Source organism: Carassius carassius, chromosome 28 (assembly GCF_963082965.1).
Source record: "Carassius carassius chromosome 28, fCarCar2.1, whole genome shotgun sequence".
Taxonomy (NCBI): Eukaryota; Metazoa; Chordata; class Actinopteri; order Cypriniformes; family Cyprinidae; genus Carassius; species Carassius carassius.
In genome coordinates, this window is record NC_081782.1 from 28002134 (window position 1) to 28029647 (window position 27514).

Below are 27514 nucleotides of genomic sequence, written 5' to 3' on the forward strand. Positions count from 1 at the left end.
ACTTGACCCCAGTGAGCAACTATATTTTGATATGTGAGGAATAGCCAATTATAATGGAGATCATTAATATAAAAGTCATAAATTTACAGTAGAAAAACTAGACATAAATGGTTCAGTGTTTAATGACTGCAGTGTTAAATGAACAATTATCCAGAAAACCTGTACCACCACATTTTAAAAGTATTACTTTGGTACTGTAGGGTAATTGAAAAGAAAGCACAGTTAACAGCATGAGTTTAGAGAAACAGCATGAGAAATATTCAGCAGCTTTTCTTCCTGTATTCTTTCTAATGTTGACATATTATTATAGCTTTTAGCAGAAGAAAACAGCAGGTCAGATTTCCAGGGAATTTCCTACACTGAATTATGAATGACATTTGATATTAATTCATATCGATTCATGTGGCCCCTTTCATTTGTTGCTCACTTTTATGTCAAACAGGAAATGTGACACCTCTTCTGTTGGTTTGCCATGCAAGCAATGATAATACACATGTATTTGATACGGTATCCCCCAGGCGACTTGTTCTTTGTTCTTTGGTGGTTGAATAATGTTAAGAGACGTGCAGTATATTTTGACACAGAAGCCCTACGTGATGTTCCCAGTGTTTCTACTCAAGAAGTCATTGCTCTTTTTTGAGAATATTTCATAAGAAGATTTTTAAACATTTTTTAAAGTTTTAAACATGTTTTATTTTTTTATTAGAGAAAGAAAAGGAAGAATGAGATCACTATTAGTCACTGGCCAGACTTAAACTTGCACCATGTGAACATTTGAAGTGTTTAAATTGGAGTGCCACAATTTGTCAGCCATTTATTCTCCCAAAAATATACTGTTGTGTTATAGTGTCGGTATCAGATGGTAATGCCATGGTGTTCAGATATATACTGTATCATGGCAATGAATGACTAAGCATATAGCATTGTATTTACATAATATGACGTCCAAAAACATCCCATACTTTTTTAACTACATAGTTTTGGATGTGTCCCAGCAAATTGTAACAACAGATGATCAATATTTGACTCTCTTTCAGGTGGGCTTCCGTAAGGGTGGTATTCAGTTGTTTGGTCCACTGGGCAGGAGAACTCAACTGGAAGTAGTGTTGGCCGGTCTGCTTCTCGCTTCACTTCTAGCTCTGTTCGGCTGTGCGATTACACTGGGAGTCCGCTACAACAGAGGTAACAAACAAACACTCAGATGGAGTAAAATGTAATATGTAACACATAATAACTTACTGATAAATAAGATGCTGTGAAATACTGATTAAGCAAATACTGATTATGCTTTTAAGACAGCAGTTTAGTATGTTTATTTAGCATAGAATTCCCAGGTGATGTGCTTACCTTGTAGATACTTGAATGTCTTTCTTCTTGGACCACAGAGACATCATTTAACAAATATCTAATTGACTGTTTGCAAAGAGTTTGATTGACAGGCAATCTGACCAATCAGCTGTATCCCTTCTAGCCTTAAACCACAAATCATACAGGGGAGTAGATTGACTTCGGTGGAAATGTGTGTGTTTTTTTTACGGTTGACATAACATACTTTCTGACGTTTATCATGTTAATTTTGTAATTTATGTAAATATGAAAAGAGGAGTAGTTCATGTGTTTCAACTGAGGCAATACAGCAGGTGTGGGGAACGTTGATCCTGGAGGACCTGTGTCCCTGCAGAGTTCAGCTCCAACCCTAATCAAACACACCTGAACAAGCTAATCAAGGTCTTCAGGATACAGGTAGGTTTTTTTTGTTTTTTTTCAGGGTAGGAGCTAAACTCTGCAGTGACGCAGGCCCTCCAGGATCAATGTTCCCCACCCCTGCAATACAGTAATCTGTCACAGCACATTGAAGAGCCACAAAATGGTCTTTATTGTTTGGATTTCTTTAAAAATGACAACATTTGAAAGCTAAGAGTCCTGAGACCTTGTTTGATATCAGAAGTTACCTGCTCTGTATTGTCTGTCAGCACATTGCCAGTTTTCTTTTTGCTCTTCTATGTATTCTTCACTGTGTGAGAACATGATTTGCAGTGTGAGTGTTTGCTAGGGATAGAAACAGTGACTAAGGAGGGCGGGTCTTTGCAAACGATCAATCGGGTGAATTGAATACAATGGCCATACATCATCATGACTCACTTTAACAAGTAGTATGTTCAAGCTTGTCAATAAAAAAGTACAGTGTGGTGCCTTGACCATTTTCTTAGTACTAATTAAATAGTTTTGGTAAAAAAAAAAACAATACTAAAACAATAATAGCAGCCACCATAGGCCTGTTTCACAATATGGCCGCCATTACATCCGCTATCATAATGGACTGCAAACAGCTTGTTTTCTTCCAGTTGATAAATTATCAGCCAAAAGTCAGAATAGCATATGTTGTCTGTTTTGTTGACAATTTTCAGTGAGAGGTGAAAAGATCCGAATTGAGGCTACAAATTATTTTTGAGCAATTATTATTATTATTATTTTTATTTTTATCAAGGCATGTATAATGAGCCAGTTGCCATGATTTGGCATGCTTTGCCATGATGATTTCCAAAGTGGTTTAATAAAAGCTAATTTGTTGTTAACTGTGTGTGTTGGACACTTCAGTCTCAAATATTATTGCAGGGAAAGTGGTAATTAGGGTCAGATGTTATAGGTCATTAAGGAACCATGAGGAACCACATCAGCTTGAGGTAAATACAGGGTTTAGTTCATGTTGAATAGTATCTTTTTTGGTACTATAAAAAATGGTTTTCAACGTACCCTATTGGTTATCTCACAGTCCATAGCAACAGTAAATGAATAATTTAGTAAGGAAGCACCTTCAGCAGTTAGGATTAAAACAAAAGAGAATGAGTTTCAAAATGCTTTTCTGTGCTTAATGACATTATTTATTTATGTAGTAATGGTAATTTTGACCTCTGTGCAGTGTTCAGGGTTTTTCAGGACCTCAATTGACATTTTATAACTTCTATAACTGTGGTTCCATGTTTCCAGAGGGTGGAGGACATGTTTTCTGTGCCAGTTAATTTTCCTGTAGCTTTATATGGCTCAACAGCTAGTTTCAACAGGAAATGCATTACACCTTTGTATGCATCTTCAGTTATCACCTGCTGCTGAGACAATCAAATTGAGTTTTTGCAAAATTATCTGGAACAGTATGCCACCTTCTGAAATGGGACTAGATCATTTTCCAAAAACTCCACTTGATTGTCTCAGCAGCAGGTGATAACTGAAGATGCATATGGAGGTGTAATGCATTTCCTGTTGAAACTAGCTGTTGAGCCAAACAAAGCTACAGGAAAATTAACTGGCACAGAAAACATGTCCTCCACCCTCTGGAAACATGGGACTACATATAACAATACAAATACAAATAAATCACAATTCAATATCACCATTTTCATCTTTATTCAAAAATAAATTTGCTGATGCAGGCTGAAAAGCTGTGCCGTCATTTTGCAATGGTTGAACACTCGTGCGAAATGCCTGTCATGTTGCCTCGGCCAATCAGTGTGGCGTTTACTGGTTGGGTTATGATGATGTGCTGCCTGATGTTGACCAGTTTTTGTCTCTTTAGTTGAAATCCAAAGCCCTTGATAGAGAGTTGTCCTCGCCTGTCTCTTAGCTGCTGTTGGTTCTTTTTAAATTAGAAATAAGGAGGATAGGCCTAATATATGCTACCATGAAATTATTTTCTGAACTATAATTTCCCAGAAATTGCATTTCCAAATAAATAAACAGATACAGTACATGCAAAAATACATGTATGCATAAAGAAATAACCTGATTAGGCTACTTTAAATACACCAGTTAAAGAAAAACAGGAAAATGAAAAAAAAATGGCCTGCATAAATAAATAGGCATTCACATAATAAATCGTGTTTGTTTATAATTAATCTGTATGTGGAGAGTTCATGATCATTTTTATAAAGCCTGTATAGTTAAGTACTTTCACTTAAATGACAATTAACAGGTAATTTGCATTGCCATTTAAGTGAAATTATTGAACTTAAATATATAAGCTTGATAAAAATGATAATTCTAGAAATAAATTTCAGATGGCACTTAAAGGCTGAACTCTTCATGTATTAATCATGTTGATAGGCCCTATAAAACAAATATTACATATTAATTATGTCAATTTTCTGCACCTGTTATAGACGTCCAAATGACATCCAAATAAATTACCCAGTTCAAAGGACAAATGTTGAACGTCAAGATGACGTCCAAGTTGGGTCATGGTTGGACGTCCAAATGGATGTTCAGAAATGGTCATGGACCGACGGACCTAATATAGACATGATCTACAATTCTATCCGACGTCCAATGTTTAGTGGGTTGATGACTTTTTTTCACACTTACTACATCTACAAAAAAAAAAAAAAAGGAGTTTTCTCCTTTAAATTCCATTTTCATATCACCATGGATGAAACCAAGAAATACAGATATTCTTTAAAGTCATCTCTACATACTTATTTTGTATAAACATTAATTTAATATAAACATGAAATACTTTTTTGAAATGAGCCAAAACAAGTTTAAACAAAAATACCATACCAACTGTACAGTTAAAACATTAGTGTGGTTTTACAATTCATTATTGTTATAAAATCATATTTTACTAAACAGCCACAGTGTACACTCTTAACTGAACAGCTCACGATGGTTGCTTTTTCTTTGAATGAGAACACAAAGGTACGCTACACGACTGATTACTTTTGGACTCTGCCATTGTTCGGCAAGCAAATGAAGCTAGTGCTTTCACTGGAAAATATTTCCCCCTACTTCTGGTTTTCCTACATCATGTTGTGAAATAGGCCTATTGCTCCATTGAATGCTTCACACTCCAGTCTAGTAGGTGCATAAAAAAACCCAGAAGAAGCAGGTGAACATTTCTGACACCACTGACACTTTTTTGGCATGCAGGTAGGAAAATGCCCTGGAGTGAAAATTAAACATTTGAATGAACACCTGTTAATGTATCTGTCCTGATAGACAAATACTTGCAAGCCTTGAATGTGACAATTATTATTATTATTACTATCTCTTGTTCATTGCACTGTGAAGAAAACTGGCCAGTGGACAGGATTCACACTTTTGGTCACATACCAGACCTGCTGATTTTACATAAAACTACTTCTTGGTGGCGATTATAGTGTGAATATTAGACCAAATCAGATGCCTGAAATGCATAAAATCAACATAATCGGCTTTTTTCCCCTTTTTTTTAAGTTGAATGCATTGCAAATAGCATGTCCTGTTGTCTTTAACCCCAGATCCTGCCCGTAGTATCTGTCTAACGGAGGCATGTGTAACTGTGGCCAGTAAGATCGTGGAAGCTCTTGACCGCTCTACCGACCCATGTCAGGATTTTTACCAGTATGCCTGTGGAGGATGGGTCCGCAAAAACCCCCTGCCAGATGGCCGGTCCCGCTGGAGCACATTTAACAGCATCTGGGACCAGAACCAGGCTGTGCTCAAACACCTGCTGGGTAAGTGCCGGAAAACACACACACACACACATGCTTGTCCTTTTCGTAGGACGGGATTTGCTTAGTAAATCTCACTCAGTGTTCACACAACAGTATATTTTTAGAAAGACTCTTAAATGATTTATTTGATATTCCAATAGAAAACTGCTGCCTTTATGTGTTATAAAGAGTCTTACGCTTCAGTTCACTGTGCTCGGGATGTTTTTGTAGATCTGCTCAGAAACTTTCATCGATTCTGCTCTGTGTGTCTTGATTACTTGTTTTCTCAGAGAGCATCTGTCCCTGTCTGTTTGTTCAATAAAGGACAGTGACTTTCTGCACTCGTTCTCTGTTTCTTTAACTGTAAAAGCCTCCATTAGTCAACCTCTCATGGGTTTACAGTAGAGCACCTGCAAGTCTTGTTTTTATCAGTTACACTTTTAAAGAAATGCGAGGTTAAAGTTTGAAAAACTTTAAAACTTGGTCCCAGTTTATATTATATTATCCACAACCATATCACCCTGCAACCCAAGACTGGTTGCCCACTGAAGCTAAGCAGGGTTGAGCTGGTCAACACCTGGATGGAGACCTCCTGGGAAAACTAGGCTGCTGTAGAAAGAGGTGTAAGTGAGGCCAGTCTGTGTAAAACCTAACGCCCCAGTGTAGTGATGGGGACACTATACTGTCACAAGCACCTTCCATCGGATGAGACATTAAACTGAGGTCCCGAATCCCATGGAACTTATCGTATGGAAAGCCTATGATTGCTAGGGTGTTGCTGAGTGCTTTCTATGATATTCTAAGGGGATGCAAGATCACTGCAAGTAATTGTTAGGTTGTTCTGGGTGGATGCCACAGAGTTTCTCTGAGATGATCACTACAGTGTTCTGGGCACTTACCATGGTGCTGCCATGTGGTTGCTATGGCAATAGTTCTTAATGATTGCCAGGGTGTTGCTGAATGGTTGCTAGGATATTTTGGTTAGTTATCAGAGCACTCAAAGCGGCTTGTTGGTTGTTTCCGCATGGTTGCCATGGCGTTTCCATATTAAATACTACAATGTTCCACAATGTTTCCATATTGGTTTCCACTGCAAAAAAAAAAAAAAACCTGAGGCAATATTTATTGACCTTTTTCTTTTCCTTGCAAGTTCTAGTGTTCCTTACAGGAAATGCTAATGTAGTCTCGTTTACTTTTGAATGCATTACTTCATTTCTCTCTCTAATTGTTGCTCAATTTGACTTTGCCTGTTTTATAAGCTGTTGTAATGCGCTGGCTTTAATCAAACTCTCTCTCTCTGTCTAATGAATGCACTTTCACACTGGGGTCCTTGCGGCTGTTTTGCCCTAATGACACTCCATCACATTGACTCTGTGTGTTGCATCATCCCCACAGCTAGCTTCATAGAATCACATGACACACTCTTCTCTCACCCTTCTGCACATTTAATAACACTCGCCTTACATGAACATATTTTTGATCTCATATTACTCTCAGATATATGATCCATCTTCTGTGGATTGGGGTTCTTGAGTCTGCGTGTGTATGCAGCACGAGGTGAACGCAGCGCTCCAGTGAACAGTAAATTAAGAGCATTCCCTAATGACCTGTGTCAGAGAACAGAGAGAGAGAGAGAGAAAGGAAGAAAATGTTGAGAACGAGTGAAGGGATAAAGTATGTGCTCACACTAGATTGTAAGCTTCACAGTGAATATAGACAACAAGACATGACATCACACTCCATCCAGGGAGTCTATATTGCGAAAAAAGATCAAATGTAATTATGACATTTATTATATTAAAAGAGTCTCTTTTGGAGTTACCAGGGATGGTTGCTGGTTGTTTGTTCTGGGTGATTACAGGTTTTTACTATAGTGTTTTAGGTGGTTGCCAGGGCATTGCTAGGGTGTTGCCAGGTTATTCTGTTTGGTTGCCAGGCCATTAATAGGGTGCTATATAGTTGGTTCTTAGAACGTAGATAGGTTAGCATTGCTAGGTAGTTCCGGTGGTTTTCTGGGTGCTTGCTGGTTGTTTGCTAGTGTGTTATGGTTGGTTGCCAGAGTGTTGCTGTGGTTTTCTGGTTGGTTGCCTGTGGATTGTTAGGTGTTCATGCTGTTCTGAGTGTTTACTAGTTGGTTGCTATGGTGTTCTGGTTGGCTTGTTACTAAGGTCTTGTAAGTGGTTGGCAGAGTTCTGCTAACTAGTTAGAATTCGTGTTCTGCATTTAACCCATCCAAAGTGCGTGTTCTGCTTTTAACACGCACACACGCACCCGGAGCAGTGGGCAGCCATTTATGCTGCGGCGCCCAGGGAACAGCTGGGGGTTCGTGGTATTGCCCACAACCCTAGGGTTAGGAGTCAAACTCTCTAACCACTAGGCCACGACTTCCCAAACATAGCTAGGTTAGCATTGCTAAGTGGTTGTCAGAGCACTACTAGGTGTTTGGCAGGGTGTTTCTATGGTGTTGTAAATGGTTTTCAGGGCATTTCTAGATGTTTGCTATGGTGTTCTGGTTGGAGGTTACTAGGGTCTTCTAGGTGGTTGGTAGGATGTTGCTAAGTAATTGCTAAGTAGTTGCTAGGGTATTCAGGTTGCTAGCTGATTTCAGCAGTTGCCAGGATATTCTGTGTGGTTGCCATAGTTTTATGGATGGTTTCTAGATCATTACTTGGTGATTTGCTAAGGTGTTTAAGTTGACAGGTAGGGTGTTACTAGTTTGTTATGGGGGGTTACTAGGTCTCTAATTACTGACTCATAAAAGTCATAAAAACCTACCACCACGTTTATGATATTCTTGTATACTCTCCATGGTATTTTCATAAATTAATTTATTAAACAATATTATACTTTACTGTCATATTTATTGCATTCCTATTGTTGCAGATTTTTTCAGATTTAAAATGGTCAAATAAATTCAGCATTTTAAAATATGGGCTGCATGTGATACGGTGTAATGAGAGAAATATGTCTACTTTTTTTAAACAGCACAGCAGACATATGAATAGTTCAGTGACTAAAATAAATTTATGACACACCAAATTGAGAGTACATTATTCTTTAAACAAAAACACAAGCGGAGAATCATAAAGTCAGATTATGTGTTTGTAAGTGTATGCATTTGCAACGCAGTACAGTGTGCTTTGCCCTCACACAGAGCACCTCCGAAAAAGACAAATGAGCACTTTGTACCAGTGCACCAGGCCGACTGTCACCTTTTGCCCAGCAAACACAAACAATCACAAGCAGATTCTGGGAACGGAATGAGATCAGCTCTGAATTCTGCTCGATGAGCAGTGAGTCGTGCCAAAGCTCGTTTCTCTCTCACCGTGTGTCCTCTCTCTAGACCATACCTGCTGACCGGTAATTGGACTGCCACTGTTCCCCTGAGAATTTATTACTTGAATATTCTTTCCTCCTGTTTCTTAATGTATTTGCACTGTTAGGAGGAGAAAACGACGCGGAAAAAACAAATGAGCAAGAACAGAGGGGAATGAGAATCTAAGAGCTGGTTCAGGGATTTGCGACTTGTTTGCTTGAATGATCATATTGTAGATTAACTACGCCATCTCTTTCACACAACACAGATGTGTGAAAAACACAAAGAGAAGAGTCAATTTTTCCTTCTTTGAAGAAGTGTGAGGTGTATTGCCATGACAACTAAGAGCACCAATCAAAGGTCACAATGACAGGCATAATTGTGTGTTCAAGAGAGGGATGGAGAGTGCATATTTGCGACTCTATCTTTTTGTTCAAACACTCTTTTCTTGGTTGAGATGTTTAAAGATAAAGTTTATCTTTTCTGATACACTATAAACACAACATTTACAATTACTCTTAAGGTAATTTAATTTGTTTTCTATGATAAAAAAAAACAGTGAACTAATTTTGTCAAAATATTAAGATAAAAAAAAAATGGAAATGGTCTGCAAACCACTCTCTTGCTCTCTCTCTCTCTAACACACACACACACACACACACACACACACACGTTTTCTGCAATACAGAACTAACAAAAGCAAATGTGAGTGTGCCATTTTAGATTTTTTATCGACTTGTGTTTCACAGGTCTCTTACCCGAGTCCTCTACATCACAAGTCCAGTGCTATACCAGGTGCACTACAGAGCAAGTTTACCATGTCAGAAAAGCCATACATATGCAGCTGATTATGTGATACAAACAAATTCTGAAATACGGTTAAAAAGTGTTTTCAGATCATTATATGACCAGCTGGCTTTGATGATTCCTAAAACTAAATGACGAAGTGAAGATTGAGCTTTTGTAGCAATAGCTTCGGTTTCTCTCAGACACACTTCTGTCTCACACTAAGTGTTTTTAAAGACAAGCTTAATGAATACTTCCTTGTATTAGCGTTTAATGGAGTATAGACATTTGTCATTTCACTGTTATTTTATTGTGGTTTTAGTGTTGTGTTTTATTTTTGAGACTATTTTATTATGTGTTTGCATATTCTACAGCACTTTGGTCAATGGTCAGTTGTGTAAAAGTGCTTGATAAAAGAAAGAAAAAGAAGAGATCATAACATAGTATTGTGCAAGGAACTGTGCAAAAAATAAGTCTTTATTAATCAATAATCTACCTCTGTAATCATAATTAAGTTGTTGGGGCCACTAGTGAACACTTTTTTTGTGGGGTTTTTTTTCACAGTGTTTACACTCTTCAGAAAGTCAGCCTGCATGGTGTATTTACAGGGTGGCCTTCACTGGTTGTTTCTCTGTTGAGTCCAATTTGCATTACAGTATTACAGTGCTTTTCCCCTCTGCCTGTCATCCCACTGGCAGCTGTCACACAGTGTTTTGACTGCGACTGATGGCCAAGGTTATTGAGGATGAAAACCACCTTGCTAGTTTGGCTCGCCAACGGCATCTGCATTTAGTCACATTTTGTCGCATGAGGCAACTGTCATAGACTTGACATTAAAAAGATGGCCACCAGGACCCTTTGTTGCAGTTCTTCCAGTTCGGACTCCTTTTACCTGCATTGCCTCTGTTTACATACCATGATGCTATGCGTAGTGATGGGAGCCAATTAGAGGGATCCATTGTGCAGCTGGAGAAACTCATTTGGCTGTTTCATGATCCTGTGTGTTGACCCAGTGCAGGTTGTTCTCGCTGCTGTCATGTTTGTTTACCCTAACAATGGTGCTCCGAGCTGCCCCCCTTAAATATGTGATGTTTTTGTTTCCTTTCTCTCGTCCTTCATGTCCTGTCTTTTATTACTGCGAAGGACCATTTTGCTTTAGCATCCCAATGCCAAAAGAATATGAAAATTGTTATGTTTTACTCACCGCAATGTTTCACACAAAACACAAAAGTAGTAGTTTTGGTGAATGCATACAGTGAACGAAGAGCATTGTCTGCAACCTTGTTTCCACCATGGGATAAAAAAATAAAAATTCACAATTCTGAATTTTTTTTATATATAAAGTCAGAATTGCGAGACAAATTCTAAATTGCGAGATATAAACAGATTGTAAATCTGAGAATGAAACTTATTAAAAAATAATGTAAAGGGGAGGGAAAATAACTATTACGAGATGTAAACTCGGAATTGCAAGAAAGAAAGTCAAAATTCTGAGTTTACATCTTGCAATTCTGAGTTTGTCTGACAATTTACATTTACACAATAGAGATGATAATTCAAAACAAACAGATATTTGTTTGTTGTTGAGCTGTCAAGGCTCTACCATATTCTGAAAGGGGTGGGGGGGGGGCAGCAGCTTATTTGCATTTAAAGAGAGACACACTAAAACAGCATGCTTTTACTTTCACCCAAGAAATGTGTATTTACAGCATAGAATAATAAATGATCTGTGGTATATTTTTAGCTGAAACTTTACAGACACAGTCTGGGGACACCTGAGACTTATGTAACGTTTTGTAAGAAGGGCATAATAGGACCTCTCTGAAACTTTTACTCAGCAAGTGTTACCATTTTGTGATGCAACTCAAATGCAATGTCCTATGTGTTCCTGTAGAAAATGGCACCTTTAACTCAAGCAGTGAAGCAGAGAGGAAGACACAGTCCTACTACCTTTCCTGTCTTAATGAACAGAGAATAGAAGAGCTTGGAGCCCAACCACTCATCGACTTGATTGCAAAGGTGAGTGTTTCTGTGCCGCCCCCTCTGGTGTGGAGGATAAACAGGGTAAACTCAGTGTCAGTACATTTCAGTAATATCTGGAACATTTTTTTTTCTGTGTATTCCTATTCATTTGCAGTCATTTTACATAAATTAACGAGGGACACAAAAACAGCAATTTTGTTGCATGACCTTTGATTTAATTTGATGCTTGATTAAGTTTTTTTGATTGCTTTTCTGTGCATCTCCTGAAAATAGACTCCTTTATTTAAACTGAGCACCGATACTATCAATTCCTCTCGGTTTAAAATCAGCAAGCCTTGAAATTATGTAGACATCCTTCAGCGAGAGACGTATTCATGCTCTTCTATCTCTCTGAATCAGCCATTTTGAAGAAGCAAGCTTTGAAACTTACCCTCGGTACAGACCTGAAAGATTAATCCATGTTAAAGACACAAAGCAGTGATGTCAAACAGCACTTCATCTTGCTAATTTACAGCCTCCCCACACACAGCTGCCTCCTGCAAGGTTTGAAAGAGGTATGGTGAGGAAGATGGAGGACAAAAATCTACAATGCCTCTGCCTTTTCAACACAAACGCTGCCCTTCTCTTCTGTCTTTCTCTCATTCTATCACTCTTTCTGTCATCTTGTGTCATCAGGGATAGAGGGAATAGTGTTGCAGAGAGCCAAGAATAGCTTTATTGTCAGAGGTGAGACAGATTTAATTGGCTTTAATGAGGTGTTGGCCTGGACTCATGTTCCTCAAGTTTTTGCCTTTTTTTACACTTGCTTAACTAAATACTTTTGGTCTATTCATTTGAAAATTAGAATGAAATGGCATTCATACCACAGCTCATGTTACTTTCATAATTGGACATATTTCAGCAAGAAAACCAATGTGAGTTGGAACTTTGGCTTTCCATATTAGAATGAATGGGAATTAGCCATCAATCATGGAGAGGTTTTTTATTTTACTTTATATAAATTTATGCAAATTTGAATGAAATCACTGCTTCAAATTTTGAAATCATGTGAAGTTTTCTTCACATTCTGCACATTCACCATATGAAACATAAAAAAAGATGATTCACTTCATGTGGGCATTTGTAGGCCCCACATTTTAAATCTCTTGGACATTTTTGCTCCAAGCCTTGGTTTGACATTTACACATTTGGTGGACATATTTATCCCAAAATGATGCAGAATCATGCACAATATGTCAAGGAACAGATATAAATAATGTAAATAGGGTGTGATGTTTTTCTTTGTGTGTGTGTGTGTAGATAGGGGGCTGGAACATCACAGAATCCTGGGACAAAGACAACTTTCTGGACGTTTTAAAGATAGTTTCTGGACCCTACAGAGCTCAGCCCTTCTTCACTGTCGGTGTCAGCGTTGATCAAAAAAACTCCAACAGTAATGTCATTCAGGTACATTTACTCTCTGTATTAAGTTTAATAAACTCTGCTGAAAGGTTTTGTTTGACGATATTTGTCATATTTATCACGTCTCTGGTGTTTGCTCACCTGTGTAAACTTCCTGTTTCCTCAGGTTGACCAATCAGGACTCTTCCTCCCATCCCGAGATTATTATCTCAATAAGACCAATGAGAAGGTATGAAGCAGAACTTAACGTCTCAGTTTACACTGGAATGTCAAGAGTCTTTTGAGACTTTTACAGCTGGCAGTGCATGTCTAATGCTGTCTGTGCTGGTGTGTGTGTGTGTTTAGGTGTTGAAGGCTTACCTGGATTACATGGTCGAGTTGGGATTGTTGTTGGGAGGAGACAAGAATTCCACCCGAGTTCAGATGCAGCAGATTTTGGACTTTGAGACGGTGCTGGCTAACATCACAGTGCCTCAGGACGAGCGGCGGGACGAGGAGAAGATCTACCACAAGATAACCATAGCTGATCTGCAGGTGTGTGTGTGTGTGTGTGTGTGTGCGACCTTGTGAGGGGGTCACTGGGTCTATCTATCTATCTATCCATCCATCCATCATTCCCATCTTGGCTCAGCATAACACGACTGATTCTCTTTTTGTGTCTTCTGGCTTTTTCCATAATTTAATTATTAAGATTTTTTTTTCTATGAGCACCTGCGGTTAGGAAACTTTTGTTTTGTGAAGGCTCCTGTGATTTCCATGGCAACAGTTGCTGAGCAACTGTACAGTGAAGTAATGAGGCGGGGATGGGGGGGTGGCTGTGATCGCCCGCTGATTCAATGATGTCTGCTGTCCGTATCAAAGGAACAAGGCCAGTCTATATGCATCTTCTGAATAAGTCGTTTTTATGTTTTCTTTATTTATAGTATATTATTTATAGTGTGATTCAAATTCTTGAGAAATTGTTAAGAAAACCTATTTAACAGAATTGCTACAAAATTCCCAGCAGTTCTTCATTGCTGAAGCCCGAGACATTAAACATTGATGTCACTGTTCAGATCCGTGTGTGTGATGAGCAGACGTCTCTGGCAGCCGTGCAGCTCAGATGTGTGGTGACACCCTGGAGGATTCTTACATGCTGACTTCTTATTTGAGAAAGGAAGACAAAATAACATGCCCATGTCACCATTTGTGAATTTATAGCAGCGCTCTTTACTCTTCTTGCTCATAACAAAAAAAAAAAACAACAGATTTTATTTTAGCAGAATGTGCTGGAACACAAAAGTAATTCAATAATAAACACCTTTCCCAACACTTTATGGACTTATAATCTCATATGTGTAAAGATCCCTTTACACAAAGATTTATGTGAAAATGCAATGTTTCTAGCATTAAATGGTAAATGGATGCTCTTCTAGGAACTACAGTAGTGTGTTCTTCGATCAGTCCGTAGCAGTTTGTGTTAAACATATTGATGTATAAAGAGAAATTGAATACATATGTTAATTTAGCCACTTGAAACATATTAAATATGAATCTCAAATCTTGAGATTGACAGCCCTTATTTTAACAAAAATAAAAAATAAAATAATACACAATTTAGCTTTAAAGGTGTTTGTTTGAATGATTATCCAAGACTTGTAGCAGTCAATTCTTATTTTGCATCCTCAAGGGTTCACTTGGTTTTGGAGTTGATTAAAAAACAACATAGCTTCTCATAACCATAAGAGAGAGAAAACAGTCCATTTAAGTCAGCTAATCTGTTTTCATCTACTATAAATCCGCAGTGGAGATGAGGTCTGAGCTGTATTACACCCAAGGGCAGAGCGGCTAGAGTTGCATCCAGGATTCAGGAATGCAAACATGTGGGTTATTGGCTCTTGGCTGCTGATTATTTGAGCGATTTGTGCGAGAGCGAATCTAAACACGAGTCCTTTTCATGGCTGAAAGAGAAATCATTTAAGGGAAAGTATCAAAACAAGTAGAGCTCTCACAGCCAAGGTTACGGAAAATTGATCAAAATTAAAAGGAGCACTCCATGTATTGGTGGCTTACAAAAAGATTTATTGAAGAGCATTGCCCCTTCACAAAACTAGACACTTGATTATCATAACCCCCGTTCCTGAAGTTATAACTGGAGAGTGAAATAATCATGAGTGATATAAAGTCTCCTTGTTAGATATAATGTTGCAATTGAAAGATATAAAGAGACGATTACGACAAATTGCTAGTCACAAAGTGCGACACAATTTATAAACTCAGGACTGTGAAATAAAAATGTGTTATTGTTAGATTTAAAGTGACACTGCAAGATATAAACTCACAATGAGAGTTATAAAGCCACATTTACAAAAACAAGGTCAGCTTGTGAAATAGAAAGCCACATCGGAAGATCAAATTATAATATAAAGGATCATATAAAGTTACAATTACTAGAAATAAAGTTACAATTGGAACATTAAAAAAGTTGTTTTCAAACTCCACTTTATGTTTAATCTTTCAACTTAAAAACATGAAGGAAAAGAAAAAAACATTTAAAACAACACACAACACTTACGAGATTTAATGTCACATGCATTTTGAAGTATTGCATCAGAAATGAGTGATGGAAATGCCAAATTTCTATAAAAAAATCCCTTAATTTATGAAATAGTTTTTACACTTGCTTGAGGTGGTTTTAGACTTAAGGGGTCATGTGAATAATGGGAGATAGAAACGCATTTGCCAAATAAATTCCTCCATGTGCATCAAAAAAGTCATGTGACTTTGCGCTATGGGATGGGAACACCTGACAAACTCTCACTTCAGAGCAAATGAAATGTTATGGTGATTCTGAAATGCCTGAGCAAAGTCTTTTCTAATTCCCTTCCAGAATGTCTTCCATGACTGCGTTCCCAAACAGCAGGCTTCCACATCTGAAATCAGTCGCTCTGAGGCATAGATTGTTTATTATATATGAAAATGATTACATTCAGTGGCTTCTCCTACTTTTCTTAGTGGTGTTTAGCAACAGTTTAGCAGGAAGTGAAGTGCTTATTCGCAAATGTTCTATGCGATAATCCAATTTGCGCATAAGTTAAATTTACAACTTTGGATGGAAACCCCACTATTGTGAGATAAAAAGACAGTTGTGAGAAATAAAGTGACAATTATGGGAAATGAAGTCACAATTTGAGAATGAGACTATTATAAGAAATGATTGCAACAAATAAAGTTGTAATTCTCCGATATGAAGTTAGACTTTTATTTATTCCATAATTTTGGCACATTTTGGCTTAACTGAACATTTTTGCTGTTGTGTAATGCTGCATCCACACCAGCAGGATGGTCAAGGGTGGCCCAAAATCATTCCTAACACAATGGACCCTTTTCACAAGACTGATGACATGTTTAACAGTCATCAGCATCGAAAGTCCTTGAAGGTTTATATTATGTATGTACATTTTTAACACTATTCTTTGTATTATATCACCTTTATATTATATCACTAGTTAATGCTAATGTGAGGGTGTTTCTCATGTAGCATCTATGGGAGGGATGGCAAATTTAACATGGTACTCCCCCATTCACTGCTCTCCATTTGGCTTATTAGTGCATTCGGATGAAAACATTCAGCTGACTTTAGGAGTTGTTTCGTTCATAGGTGCTGGCTCCAGCTGTTGAATGGCTGGATTATCTGAACTTCGTCCTGTCACCGCTGGAGCTGAACGACACCGAGCCTGTGGTGGTCTACGCTAAAGAATACCTGCAACAGGTTTCGGATCTCATCAACAAGACCGACCACAGGTACGGCTGTCTCCATGGTTACAGCTAATCAGAGTTCAGGAAGAGGACGTCTGTTTAGATTGTGTATCAGATCATAACAGCCTCTCTCTCTCACTGTCTCCGTTTCTGTCTTCCTGTCTGAGAATATTAATAGATTTATTTCTACTGCTTCTTTAACACCATCTCTCTCTTTACCTGTATGAATAAATGAATGCACATGTAGAAATGGTCCCGTTTTTCGATATGTGGATGCATTCTCTGTCTTTCTTCCCCAGTCTTTTGAATAATTACATGATCTGGAATCTGGTGCAGAAAGGAGCGTCCAGTCTGGACCAGCGCTTTGAGAACGCTCAGGACAAGCTGCTGGAGAGCCTCTACGGCACGAAGAAGGTGTGTGTCGCTGGAGTGTGTGGTTAGGAAATGGTTCATGCCAAAGTGATAATTCTGTTGTCGTTTCACATATAATAGAAATTAATGGGGATTAGGATTGTCAAGCTTTGCAAAAAAAAAAAAACGTCTTTTGAAATGAAACTTTAGTCATTATTCACTGAAAATCTTTTTCACACCTCTCTAATTCTCATTTGCGTTAATATATATTCAAACTTAATGAGTCAAACGTTCAGTGTGTTTCTGATGCTAAGCAATTATATGGGTTCAAAAGACTTGAAATATAGCATCAGTTATTTTATATATTTATGTTTTTTAAGTCCCCATTCACTTACAGATTAGACTAGAGCACGTGCTGAACTTTTGGATTGCTTATGAGGAAGAAAATCTATTGATTTAAATATAGATTTAAAATCACCCCTTGTGAAAGAGAAGTACACTTGACTTTAGTATACTTGTAAAATACACACATATATATATATATATATATAAGTGCAAACTTAATGAACTGTTTATAATGTTTTAATGTACTAACACTTTTTTGCATGTTAATTACAATAAATCAAAATTCACTAGTTTAAATTTATATTACATGCAGTTAGTTGAACTTAGTGCAAAACATTATTAAGCAATGATTTAGAGCCGTTTAAAGTGTCTCTTCTGAAGTGGACTTACTGTATGTGGCCTTTTATTTGATTGACATTATATTAAATAAGTACAGAATAAAAATAAAAAAATATACTTTTCAAGATTCGAAGTACACTACAAGTACAAAGTAAATACAATTAGGCACACTTTTTCCTAAGTTACATGAGGGTTGAGCCCATTTTGACAGAATAAAAAGAAATAATAATTTTAGAATGATGTGCTTTTTTCTTCTTTTTTCTTTTTTCTTTGTTGTTTAGTAGGAAGATGTTTCAAACTAACTCAACCACAGTTCAAATCTGGTGCCCATTTAGTGTTTTTATGATTGCTTGTTTCAGGATAGTCAGTTAAGTTCATCTGCATGTCATTTGTCAATATGTCTGTTTCATATTCAGTCCTGCACTCCACGCTGGCAGACGTGCATTGGGAACACAGATGACACTCTTGGTTTTGCATTGGGTGCGCTTTTCGTCAAAGCCACTTTCGACAAACAGAGCAAAGAAATAGTGAGTCACGTAAAACCATATGTCATGTTTAGACTAAAAACTACTGTATATGTATTTAAAAACGCTGTTATGAATGTTGAACAGCAAGTTTCTGTCCTCCTGTTGAATCCGAACTCTCACTGGTGGAGTGTGTTTGCCCTCATGTGGCAGCTGAGTAAATGACACAGTTCTTAACTCGATCGTTCTGTCATGACACAGGCGGAGGGGATGATCAATGAAATCCGCACAGCTTTCAAAGAAGCGCTGGATGATTTGAACTGGATGGATGAACAGACCCGACAAGCTGCCAAGGACAAGGTGAGCGAGAGTGAGAATTACAGAGACAGCAGCATGACTGGATAACCCAAGACTGCAAAAACAGCTTAACTGTAAACACTTTGCATTGCTTGCCAAAAAATCAGGATAAAGTCTATTTTCTGGCTCTAGGCGGATGCCATCTACGACATGATCGGATTTCCAGACTTTATTCTGGACTCCAAAGAGCTTGATGATGTGTATGACGGGGTGAGTCAGCAAATGGCTTTTGTTTCCATTTTTAGCATCACTGAACTTTTTTCCAGTTTTAAATGATTTTAAGCATTACTGAATGAAGCTGAAATTGTTGAAATATTTAAAATAAGAAGAATTCAATTAATTTAACAGTACCCTTCAAAGGTTTGGAGCCAATATATTTTCCCTTCCTGAAAATAATTATACTAAAATAATATATTGATAAAAACTAAACAGTCATGACTTTTACAATGTTCCAAAAATATCTTTCAAATAAATCTTTTTTTTTTCTTCTTCGGGGTATCTTGAAAAAAAGTATCAGTATCACATAGTTTCCACAAATATGTTGATAATCAGAAATATTTCTTGAGGAGTAAATTATTTCGGAAGAATAATGTGACACTAAAGAATGGAGTAATGATGCAGAAAATTCAGCTTTGATCACAACAATAAATACAATTTTACAATATATTCACAAATTGTAATAATATTTCACAACTTTACTGTATCAAATAAATTCAGCCTGGGTGAGAAGACTCAAACAGACAAACACAAATAAAAAAATATAGGATAAGACACATGTCTTTGGTGTGAGAGACCCGGGTTCGAATCCACTGTGAGACACCAATGTGTCCCTGAGCAAGACACTTAACCCCTAGTTGCTCCAGAGGTGTGCATATATATAGCAATTGTAAGTCACTTTGGATAAAAGTGTCAGCTAAATGTGAATGAATTTAAAAATATACCAAGTGCCAATTTTCATTCATTTTACAAATATCCCAGCTAACAGACCACATGATGTGATTTTCTTGTAGTATGAGGTTATAGAAGACAACTTCTTCCAGAATATGATCAACTTCTATAACTTCTCAGCACGAGTGATGGCAGACCAGCTGCGCAAGCCGCCCAACAGAGACCAGTGAGTGTAAGAGTGTGTGTTAAGATCGAAGTATGTGAGATGTACTGTTAGCTGACGGATGATTTCTGTCTGCTGTAGATGGAGCATGACTCCACCCACGGTGAATGCATACTACATGCCCACCAAGAACGGGATCGTCTTCCCCGCCGGCATCTTACAGGCCCCCTTCTATGCCCAGCATCACCCCAAGTGAGCAGACATGCCTGCAGCAGTTAGCATGTCACTAACAGACCTGGTTTTCTTCCTGAGGTTGTTATAACTCTGATGATTTGTGTGTCTCATAGAGCTTTAAACTTTGGTGGCATTGGAGTGGTGATGGGACACGAGTTAACTCATGCCTTTGATGACCAAGGTTAGTACACCTTCATACATGTTTGTCTTCCACTGATGCCCAATAATATTGTTAGTCAAGATTTCTTCCAAAAAAAGTTAATATTTTTCATCCTCTTTCTGACCCTTAGAATTAAACTTTCCACCTTTAATAATACACTGCACTAATGTAATACATTTGGAAATTACATTCTGTAAAAGCGTAGAGACCGAAGGTAATGTTTTCTGACCCTTAACTGCATATTAATGGCAATTAATTTCAAATATTTTTTAAATATAAATGTATATTAAGTGTGATTACTGTAGCTCAACTTTAGAGTACTTTCTTGACACACTTAAAGGCACAGTTCACTCAAAAATTTTAATTCTGTCATTTATTCAACCTCAAGTTGTTCAAAACCTGTATGAGTTTCTTTCTTTTCAACACAAAATAAGATATTTAGAAGAATGTTGGTTTCCAAGTTTTTGGTAGCCATTAACTTCCAAGGTAAGGGGACACAATATTAATGTCTACCAGTAACTGTTTGTTTAACAACATTCTTTAAAGGGATAGTTCACCCAAAAATGAAGATTTGATGTTTTTCGGCTTACACCCAGGGCATCCAAGATGTACTGTAGGTGACTTGGTTTCTTCAGTAGAACACAAACAAAGATTTTGAACTCAAACCATTGCAGTCTAGCAGTCATATAATGGAAGTGAATGAGAATCACGGCTTTGAGAGTCAAAAAAACGTACACAAATAAAATCAAATTAAACCCTCTGGCTTGTGACGATACACTGATGTGTAAAGACACAAAACGATCGGTCTGTGCAAGAAACTGAACAGTATTTATATAGTTTTTTTACCTCTGATTTTCATCGCAATGTCCGAACTGTCCAGATCGCAGACTTATAAGTGCATTATCGCCACTTATCTCTCAAATGGACCATTGATCCTCCTAATTGAGATTGTAGATAGTGTCCATGGTCCACTTGAGAGATAGGTGGCGGTAAAGCACTTATAAGTCTGCGATCCGCTGCAAAGCAAGAAGAAGAAGAAGATGCGTCACACGCCTGCTGTTGAGAACATGCTCAGGACAGTTCAGACATAAATACGAAATAAATACTGTTCAGTTTCTTGCACAGAACGATCGTTTTTTGTCTTTACACATCAATGTATCGTCATGAGCCGCAAGGTTAAATTTGGTTTTGTTTGTGTATGTTTTTTTGACTCTCAAAGACGTGATTCTCATTCACTTCCATTATAAGACTGACAGACAGCAACGGTTTGTGTTAAAAATCTCTGTTTGTGTTCTACTGACGAAACAAAGTCACCTTTATCTTGGATTCCCTGGGGGTAAGCAGATAAACATCAAATTTTCATCTTTGGGTGAACTATCCCTTTAAAATAACTTTTTTGGAACTAGATGAGGGTGAGTAAATAACAACAGAATTCTCTTTTTTTATTTGAAGTACTTCATCTTTATGTGTAATTTCATAAATCTGTTATCTTTGAACTAAAGTAGAAGAAGCATTCATGGTAAACTAAAATATACTTTAATATAATTTCCATTGAAACTTGTATTTTTTATATTTAAACTAGTGCTGTCATATGATTATTTGTGATTAATCGCATCCAAAATAAAAGTTTTTGTTTGCAAAGTATATTGTATGTGTGAGTTCTGTGTATATATATATATTATGTATATACTAATACACACACAGTATATTTTGAAATTATTTACATGTATATTTACGTCTATATTTATTTTCATATAATTTATATTATAAATAAATACATTTAATATGTAAAAATAAAATATTTCTGAAATATATACATGCATGTGTGTGTGTGTGTATTTAAATATACACAATAAATATACACAGTACACACACATATATATTATGTAAACAAAAACTTTTATTTTGGATGCAATTAATCGCGATTAATCATTTGAGAACACTATTTTAAATATATTTGCAGTAACGCATTTGTGATGATGACATTGCAATCTAGTGCATTTAAAATATATTCATTTTAAATGTAAAATTGAATAACACACTACAGTTTTAAAACAACAAAATGAGTGTACTTTAAAGCACAAAAAGACAATATTCTGTAAAATAAAAATTCTGATTAAAAGAAATGGTGTTAGTTTTTAGAAGCAATGAAAATGTATCTCTTTAAGTTCACTTAAGTGCCCTCAGATTTCTTCAGTATCTTTAATGTTTATAAAATACACTCAATATAATTAAGTGCACTTCTTTTTCACAAAAAGTTTCAAAGCTTCTTTGCAAAACGTTTGCATTATCTTGCATCAGGTTAACAGGACAAATGCATGCCTTTTTGCAGAGCCATTTTTGTTGAAAGTCTGTTTGAGTTATGAAAGTTGGTAGACTGAGGACAATTCAATATTTCATCATATTATGCTTTAATTCTGTTCTACAGGCAGAGAGTATGACAAAGATGGAAACCTTCGGCCGTGGTGGCAGAACTCCTCGGTGGACGAGTTTAAGAACCGCACCGAGTGCATGATCGATCAGTACACTCAGTACACCATTAACGGAGAGCACATCAACGGCAAACAGACGCTGGGAGAAAACATCGCAGACAACGGCGGCCTGAAAGCTGCCTATCATGTAGGTTATGCTTTATGTTTTGCATTGTTTAGGAAAACCAAATGTACATATACAACAAGAAGTGCAGGCTACATCTGAGGAAATGAAGGACGTGTCCTAATCTGGACTGTTTGCCAGCCTTATAAACTCTTTCTCAGTATTTTTAGAGGCTCAAGGTATTTATTCACAATGTTTTAACAATTGAAATGACAGGCCTGAGAGTGGTTGTCCCCCATAGGAGTGGATGGTAATTTAAAGCCATTAGAGAAGGAAGTTACATTTGATAAAATCATCCCATAGGAAATTTCTTAGTGAATATTCTGTGGTTCACGAGGTTCCCCTAGTGGTCACATATATACATCAGCATAAATGAATTTATTTTCAAGCTAAAGCAAGTGTTGCAGTTCAGTTTAGTGAAGATAATATAGACTGATTTGGAGATCTGTTTGTTTGCAGGCATATCGCTCATGGGTGAAGAAGAACGGCGAAGAGAAGAGACTCCCAGCGGTCAATCTGACAAACGACCAGCTCTTCTTCGTAGGTTTTGCACAGGTATGGAAAGAATCACATAAAAAAGAAATTAGTTTGCTATAATAGTAACAAATATGATGTGATACACCCACTGTATAACTGCAAAAAAAAAAAAAACGCTGTGAGACCAAATACTAACCTTACTTTACATGTCAGACAAAATATGGAATGCATTTTCTAAATACGTAAAATAATTTTTTTTATGAATTATAATATATATATATATATTTATATAAAACCTTACTACAACAAGGTTCTGTACATTAACATACACATTAACATACATGATCGTGCTTTAGGTATTATGTACTAAGAACATTTTTTTAAATTGTTGTTCATGTTAATATGTTTCAATTAAGAAAGTATCAGTTTTAAAATAAATGTATGTATGCATATACTGCTTTTCAAATTTTTTTTTAATAATTCAGATTTTTGTGCACCAAAGCTCCATTTATTAAGTCAAGAACACATTAAAAACACTAACAATGTGAAACATTTTTTAAAACAATAAATCATATTAGATTGTTTTTTAAAGGATCACGTGACACTGAAGCCTAAAGACTTATTCTCTCACATGAATAAATTACATTTGAAAAAAATTCAATATAAAACAGCTTACAATACTATTTCACAATATTGATGTTTTGACTGGATTATTTATCAAATAAACTGAGAATAAGTGACTTTCCAAATCGTTAAAAATGTAACATACAATAATTATAGAATACATTAGAAGTTATTTGTATAATTTATAAACAATTGTCATGTTAACAAATTAATGTTAATATATAAAGATATGTAGAAATTTATGTTGATTATTACTTAATATTAAATGTATGATATTTCTGTAACCAAATATTAATAGACTGACGATAAATCGATGCAGAATCAATTTGTGGATTGATTCTAAAATCTTCAGAATGCCTCGCGATTCTCTCTGAGATCGATTCTGATCTTAGATTTGAACAGCAGATGGCGCTCTACTCTAGTTTTTATCCACACACTCACTTGTGCGTTAAGCTGAACCTGTACTTTCACCTCGGCTCAGAATGCTTTTATGACGTGAGATTAAAGTAAACACAGCCCACTGTGAACACCCTTGTAATTCACTTCAGCCTTTTCAAAATTTTATGAATAATTATTTTAGGTTTAATTTGTGTAAGGATTTGGAAACAGCAGACTACGGTTGTTCCTAAAACGTAGAGCGGCATCTGCGGTTAAAAACTACGCTCACGATCGACTTGAGAATGAAACGCGATGCATTCGGAAGATCACAGAATTGATGCAGAATAATTTCTAGATTCGCAATGCATTGTTTTAATTTCCCAGCCCTAGTGTATACTTATATCATTTCATTGATATTATTAAATTGATAACAATTAATATTAATTAACATATGATGTAAGTCATATACAACCTTATTGCAATGTGTCACCAATATTTTAACAGACGATATTTATGAAGCAAATAAGGCACTTGCTACAAAGTATTATTATACTTTAGCTATATTAGCATGGCCTACTTTACCATACAGCAGCAATAAAATTTAAAAAAAAAAAAAATACACACACAGAGCTCTGACTGTAAACACATGGTCTCAGATGCACGTTCCTCTGGCTCTCCTCCACAGGTGTGGTGTTCAGTCCGAACACCAGAAAGTGCTCACGAGGGCCTGATGACAGACCCTCACAGCCCTCCCAAATACCGTGTAATCGGCACTCTGTCCAACTCGCCTGACTTCGCAGAGCACTTCCAGTGTCCGCTGGGCTCCCTCATGAACTCAGGCCACCGCTGCGAGGTGTGGTGAACCGTTGCCCGCCAGACACCAGCGCGCTTGCACAGACCAGCCCGGCCAAAAAGCGCTCCACAGACAGCTCTGGCTCTTTGTCAAGTGCTGTTTTTTTATTTATGTGCTCCGAGTTATTTGAGGAGTTGGGCTGAAATCAGGAGGATGAGGCGAGTGCCTGCCAACATTGATGTTCAACCCATATCAAATTCTCTGCTATATCAGACTCGCTTTATTTATTTGTCCGCTGGACTTGGGGGGCCCTGAGATGCCCCGACCCACGCTTACATGTGTGTTTGTGCACTTCTTCCCTTGATTCACAACAAGCCCGATTCCGCGTCTTCTGATCTGGAAGATCTAACTCCGCAATGCCGCTGGGAACGCCTCACAGAAAAACGTTTGGTTCCATCCTTGATGACTTCACAGGACGTTTCATGTTCTCGCAGCGACCTCACAGGAAGTGCTGAAGTGCATCTGTGACCCCCTACAGGAAGGAAGAGCTTTCAAGGATGAAAGCCCGTTTCTCAGTTGTGATTTCAAAGAAACGATAGGGAGAGCCACTGTTTGTTCATCCGATCCTGTGTGTCATGTATTGATCTTGACAAAGTTGAAATGAAATGTTCATTTTAAACTGCTTTTTGCCAAAGAACAATTTTAGGTTTGTTCCTTGTGTAAGTGAACATTCGCACTGCTTTGCCTTCATTGACTCCATTCCAGTGTAATCCCACTGTTTGCCTACAGATGGTGACTTGTCATGCTACATTCTTAAAACCACTGAAAGGGTGAATCTCACCATATTTCACTCCAAAATTTAAAGATTATTATTATTATTATTATTTGCTTAAAAATGTTTTTGGAACTATTAGGATTTTTCTATTTTTTATTTAATGTCAATTTTACATGTTTCTTCCCCCAAATCCATTAGATTTAATAAAACATTATAATGTATAAATAATGCATTACAGTAATCAATTAATGTATATACATTATTTATTCAAATCTACATAAATCAGAGGTTGAAAAAAAATCACAGTTTTATATATGACAGTGAAGACTATTCAATTTAAAATAAATTCTGAACTCTCTCTTCATCAGAAAATCCAATTTCACTATTGTCACAAAAAATTTGCAACAGCACAACACTTTGTGTTTTCAACATTAAAAATAAACAGAAATTATTGCCTGAGCAGCAAATCAGCATATTAGAATGATTGGAGTAATGATGCTGAAAATTCAGCTTTGCATCACAGAAATAAATTACATTTTACAATACATCTGAATAGAAAACAGTTACTTTTATTGTAATAATGTTTTACGTTTTTTTTTTTTTTTTTTTTAATCAAATAAATGCAGCCTTTGTGAGCTTCTTACTTATCTAACTGATTTTAGTCGGGGAAATGTTTTCAAAATCATAATAATAGGCTTGATTTTGTATTGGATTGAAATATGTCAAATTCTTGGCATTTTTTGAGATTCACCCAAAAGCATTTTGTTACTGTCTGCTAAACTTCCCAGCATGCCCAGTGTGTTTCAGGGGGTTGCATCAGACGTCATTGTATTTTTGGAAATCGCTCGTTTCAGGTTGGATTGCATGCGTATGCGATTCCATCTCCAGCTTTTTCAGTTGCTGTAAATTGACCTTGCAAGTACATTTATCTGAATGTTTGTGCTGTTGGAGTGTGTGATAGACCAGTTTTTCTTCTGCTTCCCTACACAGGCCGCTTTTGTCGTTTGATGTATTTTGAATGCTGCTGATTTTTTGTTTATTTGAAATCCAGAGTTGAATTGCACCATTGTAAAAGCTCAAGCTGTACGTGTTTGGCATCGTATTCCCACAGCTGGCATAAAAAATCCACATTTCAACTCGATTTTCTGCATAGCTAGAGGCTGAGCGTGCTAATTAGCTAAGATTGAGGTTAACTGCTCAATGTTTCATCCCAAATATTCACAGATTCTAGCTGTTAACAATCACTGTACATGTTGTGACGTGCACATTTGGTAAAGGAATAGTTATCCCAAAAATGAACATTTTATGTGCTTCACTGTATGCTGTAGTTGAATGGAAAAGAACAGAATTAACTTTTCTTGAAATATCTTATGCCTGTTTTGGGCGGTAATAATCTTCCGTAGGTTTGGACTGACATGAGGTAAATGATGGCCAAATTTTCGTTTTTGGGTGAATTATTACTTAGTCAGTCTTTCTTCATGTTGTCCATCAATACAAGTTTGTTTAATGATTTGTTTGCTTGGATGATGTACATCTGACCGAACACCTCTTGGCTTCCTCTCTGTATATTTATCAAATATGGCTCCATGAGGACTGTGGGGCAGATGCCAGTCTGAAGTTTTGCCATGGAGAGGCATTTGGTTTTGGCCTTAATAATTAACTGTAGACTTACAGAATACAACATACATATATAGACTTCAACATATTTCAAAGCCTTTAAATTCCATTTAAGTGTTGTATACCTGCTTTATTTGCGACCGGGGTCTCAAAAACAGCAGAATTCCCTTTTGAGACCCAAAAGAGGTTTTTGACTGATTATCTAAATGTTTTTGCTGGATGCAAGCCATGACTTGCGCTTTGGCTTGAGTGGAATGGAGGTTTC

At 36.9% G+C, this 27514-nt stretch overlaps 1 protein-coding gene across 2 annotated transcripts in view; it reads left to right on the forward strand.

The window, feature by feature from the left end:
• The window catches only part of LOC132108258 (endothelin-converting enzyme 2-like), a 57994-nt gene extending 30867 nt beyond the window's left edge, over positions 1-27127 (forward strand). For both annotated transcript variants that reach the window (XM_059514930.1, XM_059514931.1), the window contains 18 exons: positions 1038-1182; positions 5271-5486; positions 11462-11586; positions 12850-12996; positions 13118-13180; positions 13297-13485; positions 16592-16734; positions 16989-17103; positions 18141-18251; positions 18450-18548; positions 18678-18755; positions 19556-19659; positions 19738-19848; positions 19944-20011; positions 22419-22609; positions 23045-23140; positions 24750-25937; positions 26327-27127. In XM_059514930.1, coding sequence (XP_059370913.1) covers positions 1038-1182; positions 5271-5486; positions 11462-11586; positions 12850-12996; positions 13118-13180; positions 13297-13485; positions 16592-16734; positions 16989-17103; positions 18141-18251; positions 18450-18548; positions 18678-18755; positions 19556-19659; positions 19738-19848; positions 19944-20011; positions 22419-22609; positions 23045-23140; positions 24750-24926 — 2178 coding nt within the window. In that variant the 3' untranslated portion in view covers positions 24927-25937; positions 26327-27127. The remainder of the gene's footprint in view (positions 1-1037; positions 1183-5270; positions 5487-11461; positions 11587-12849; positions 12997-13117; positions 13181-13296; positions 13486-16591; positions 16735-16988; positions 17104-18140; positions 18252-18449; positions 18549-18677; positions 18756-19555; positions 19660-19737; positions 19849-19943; positions 20012-22418; positions 22610-23044; positions 23141-24749; positions 25938-26326) is intronic.
• Positions 27128-27514: the final 387 nt, after the last annotated feature.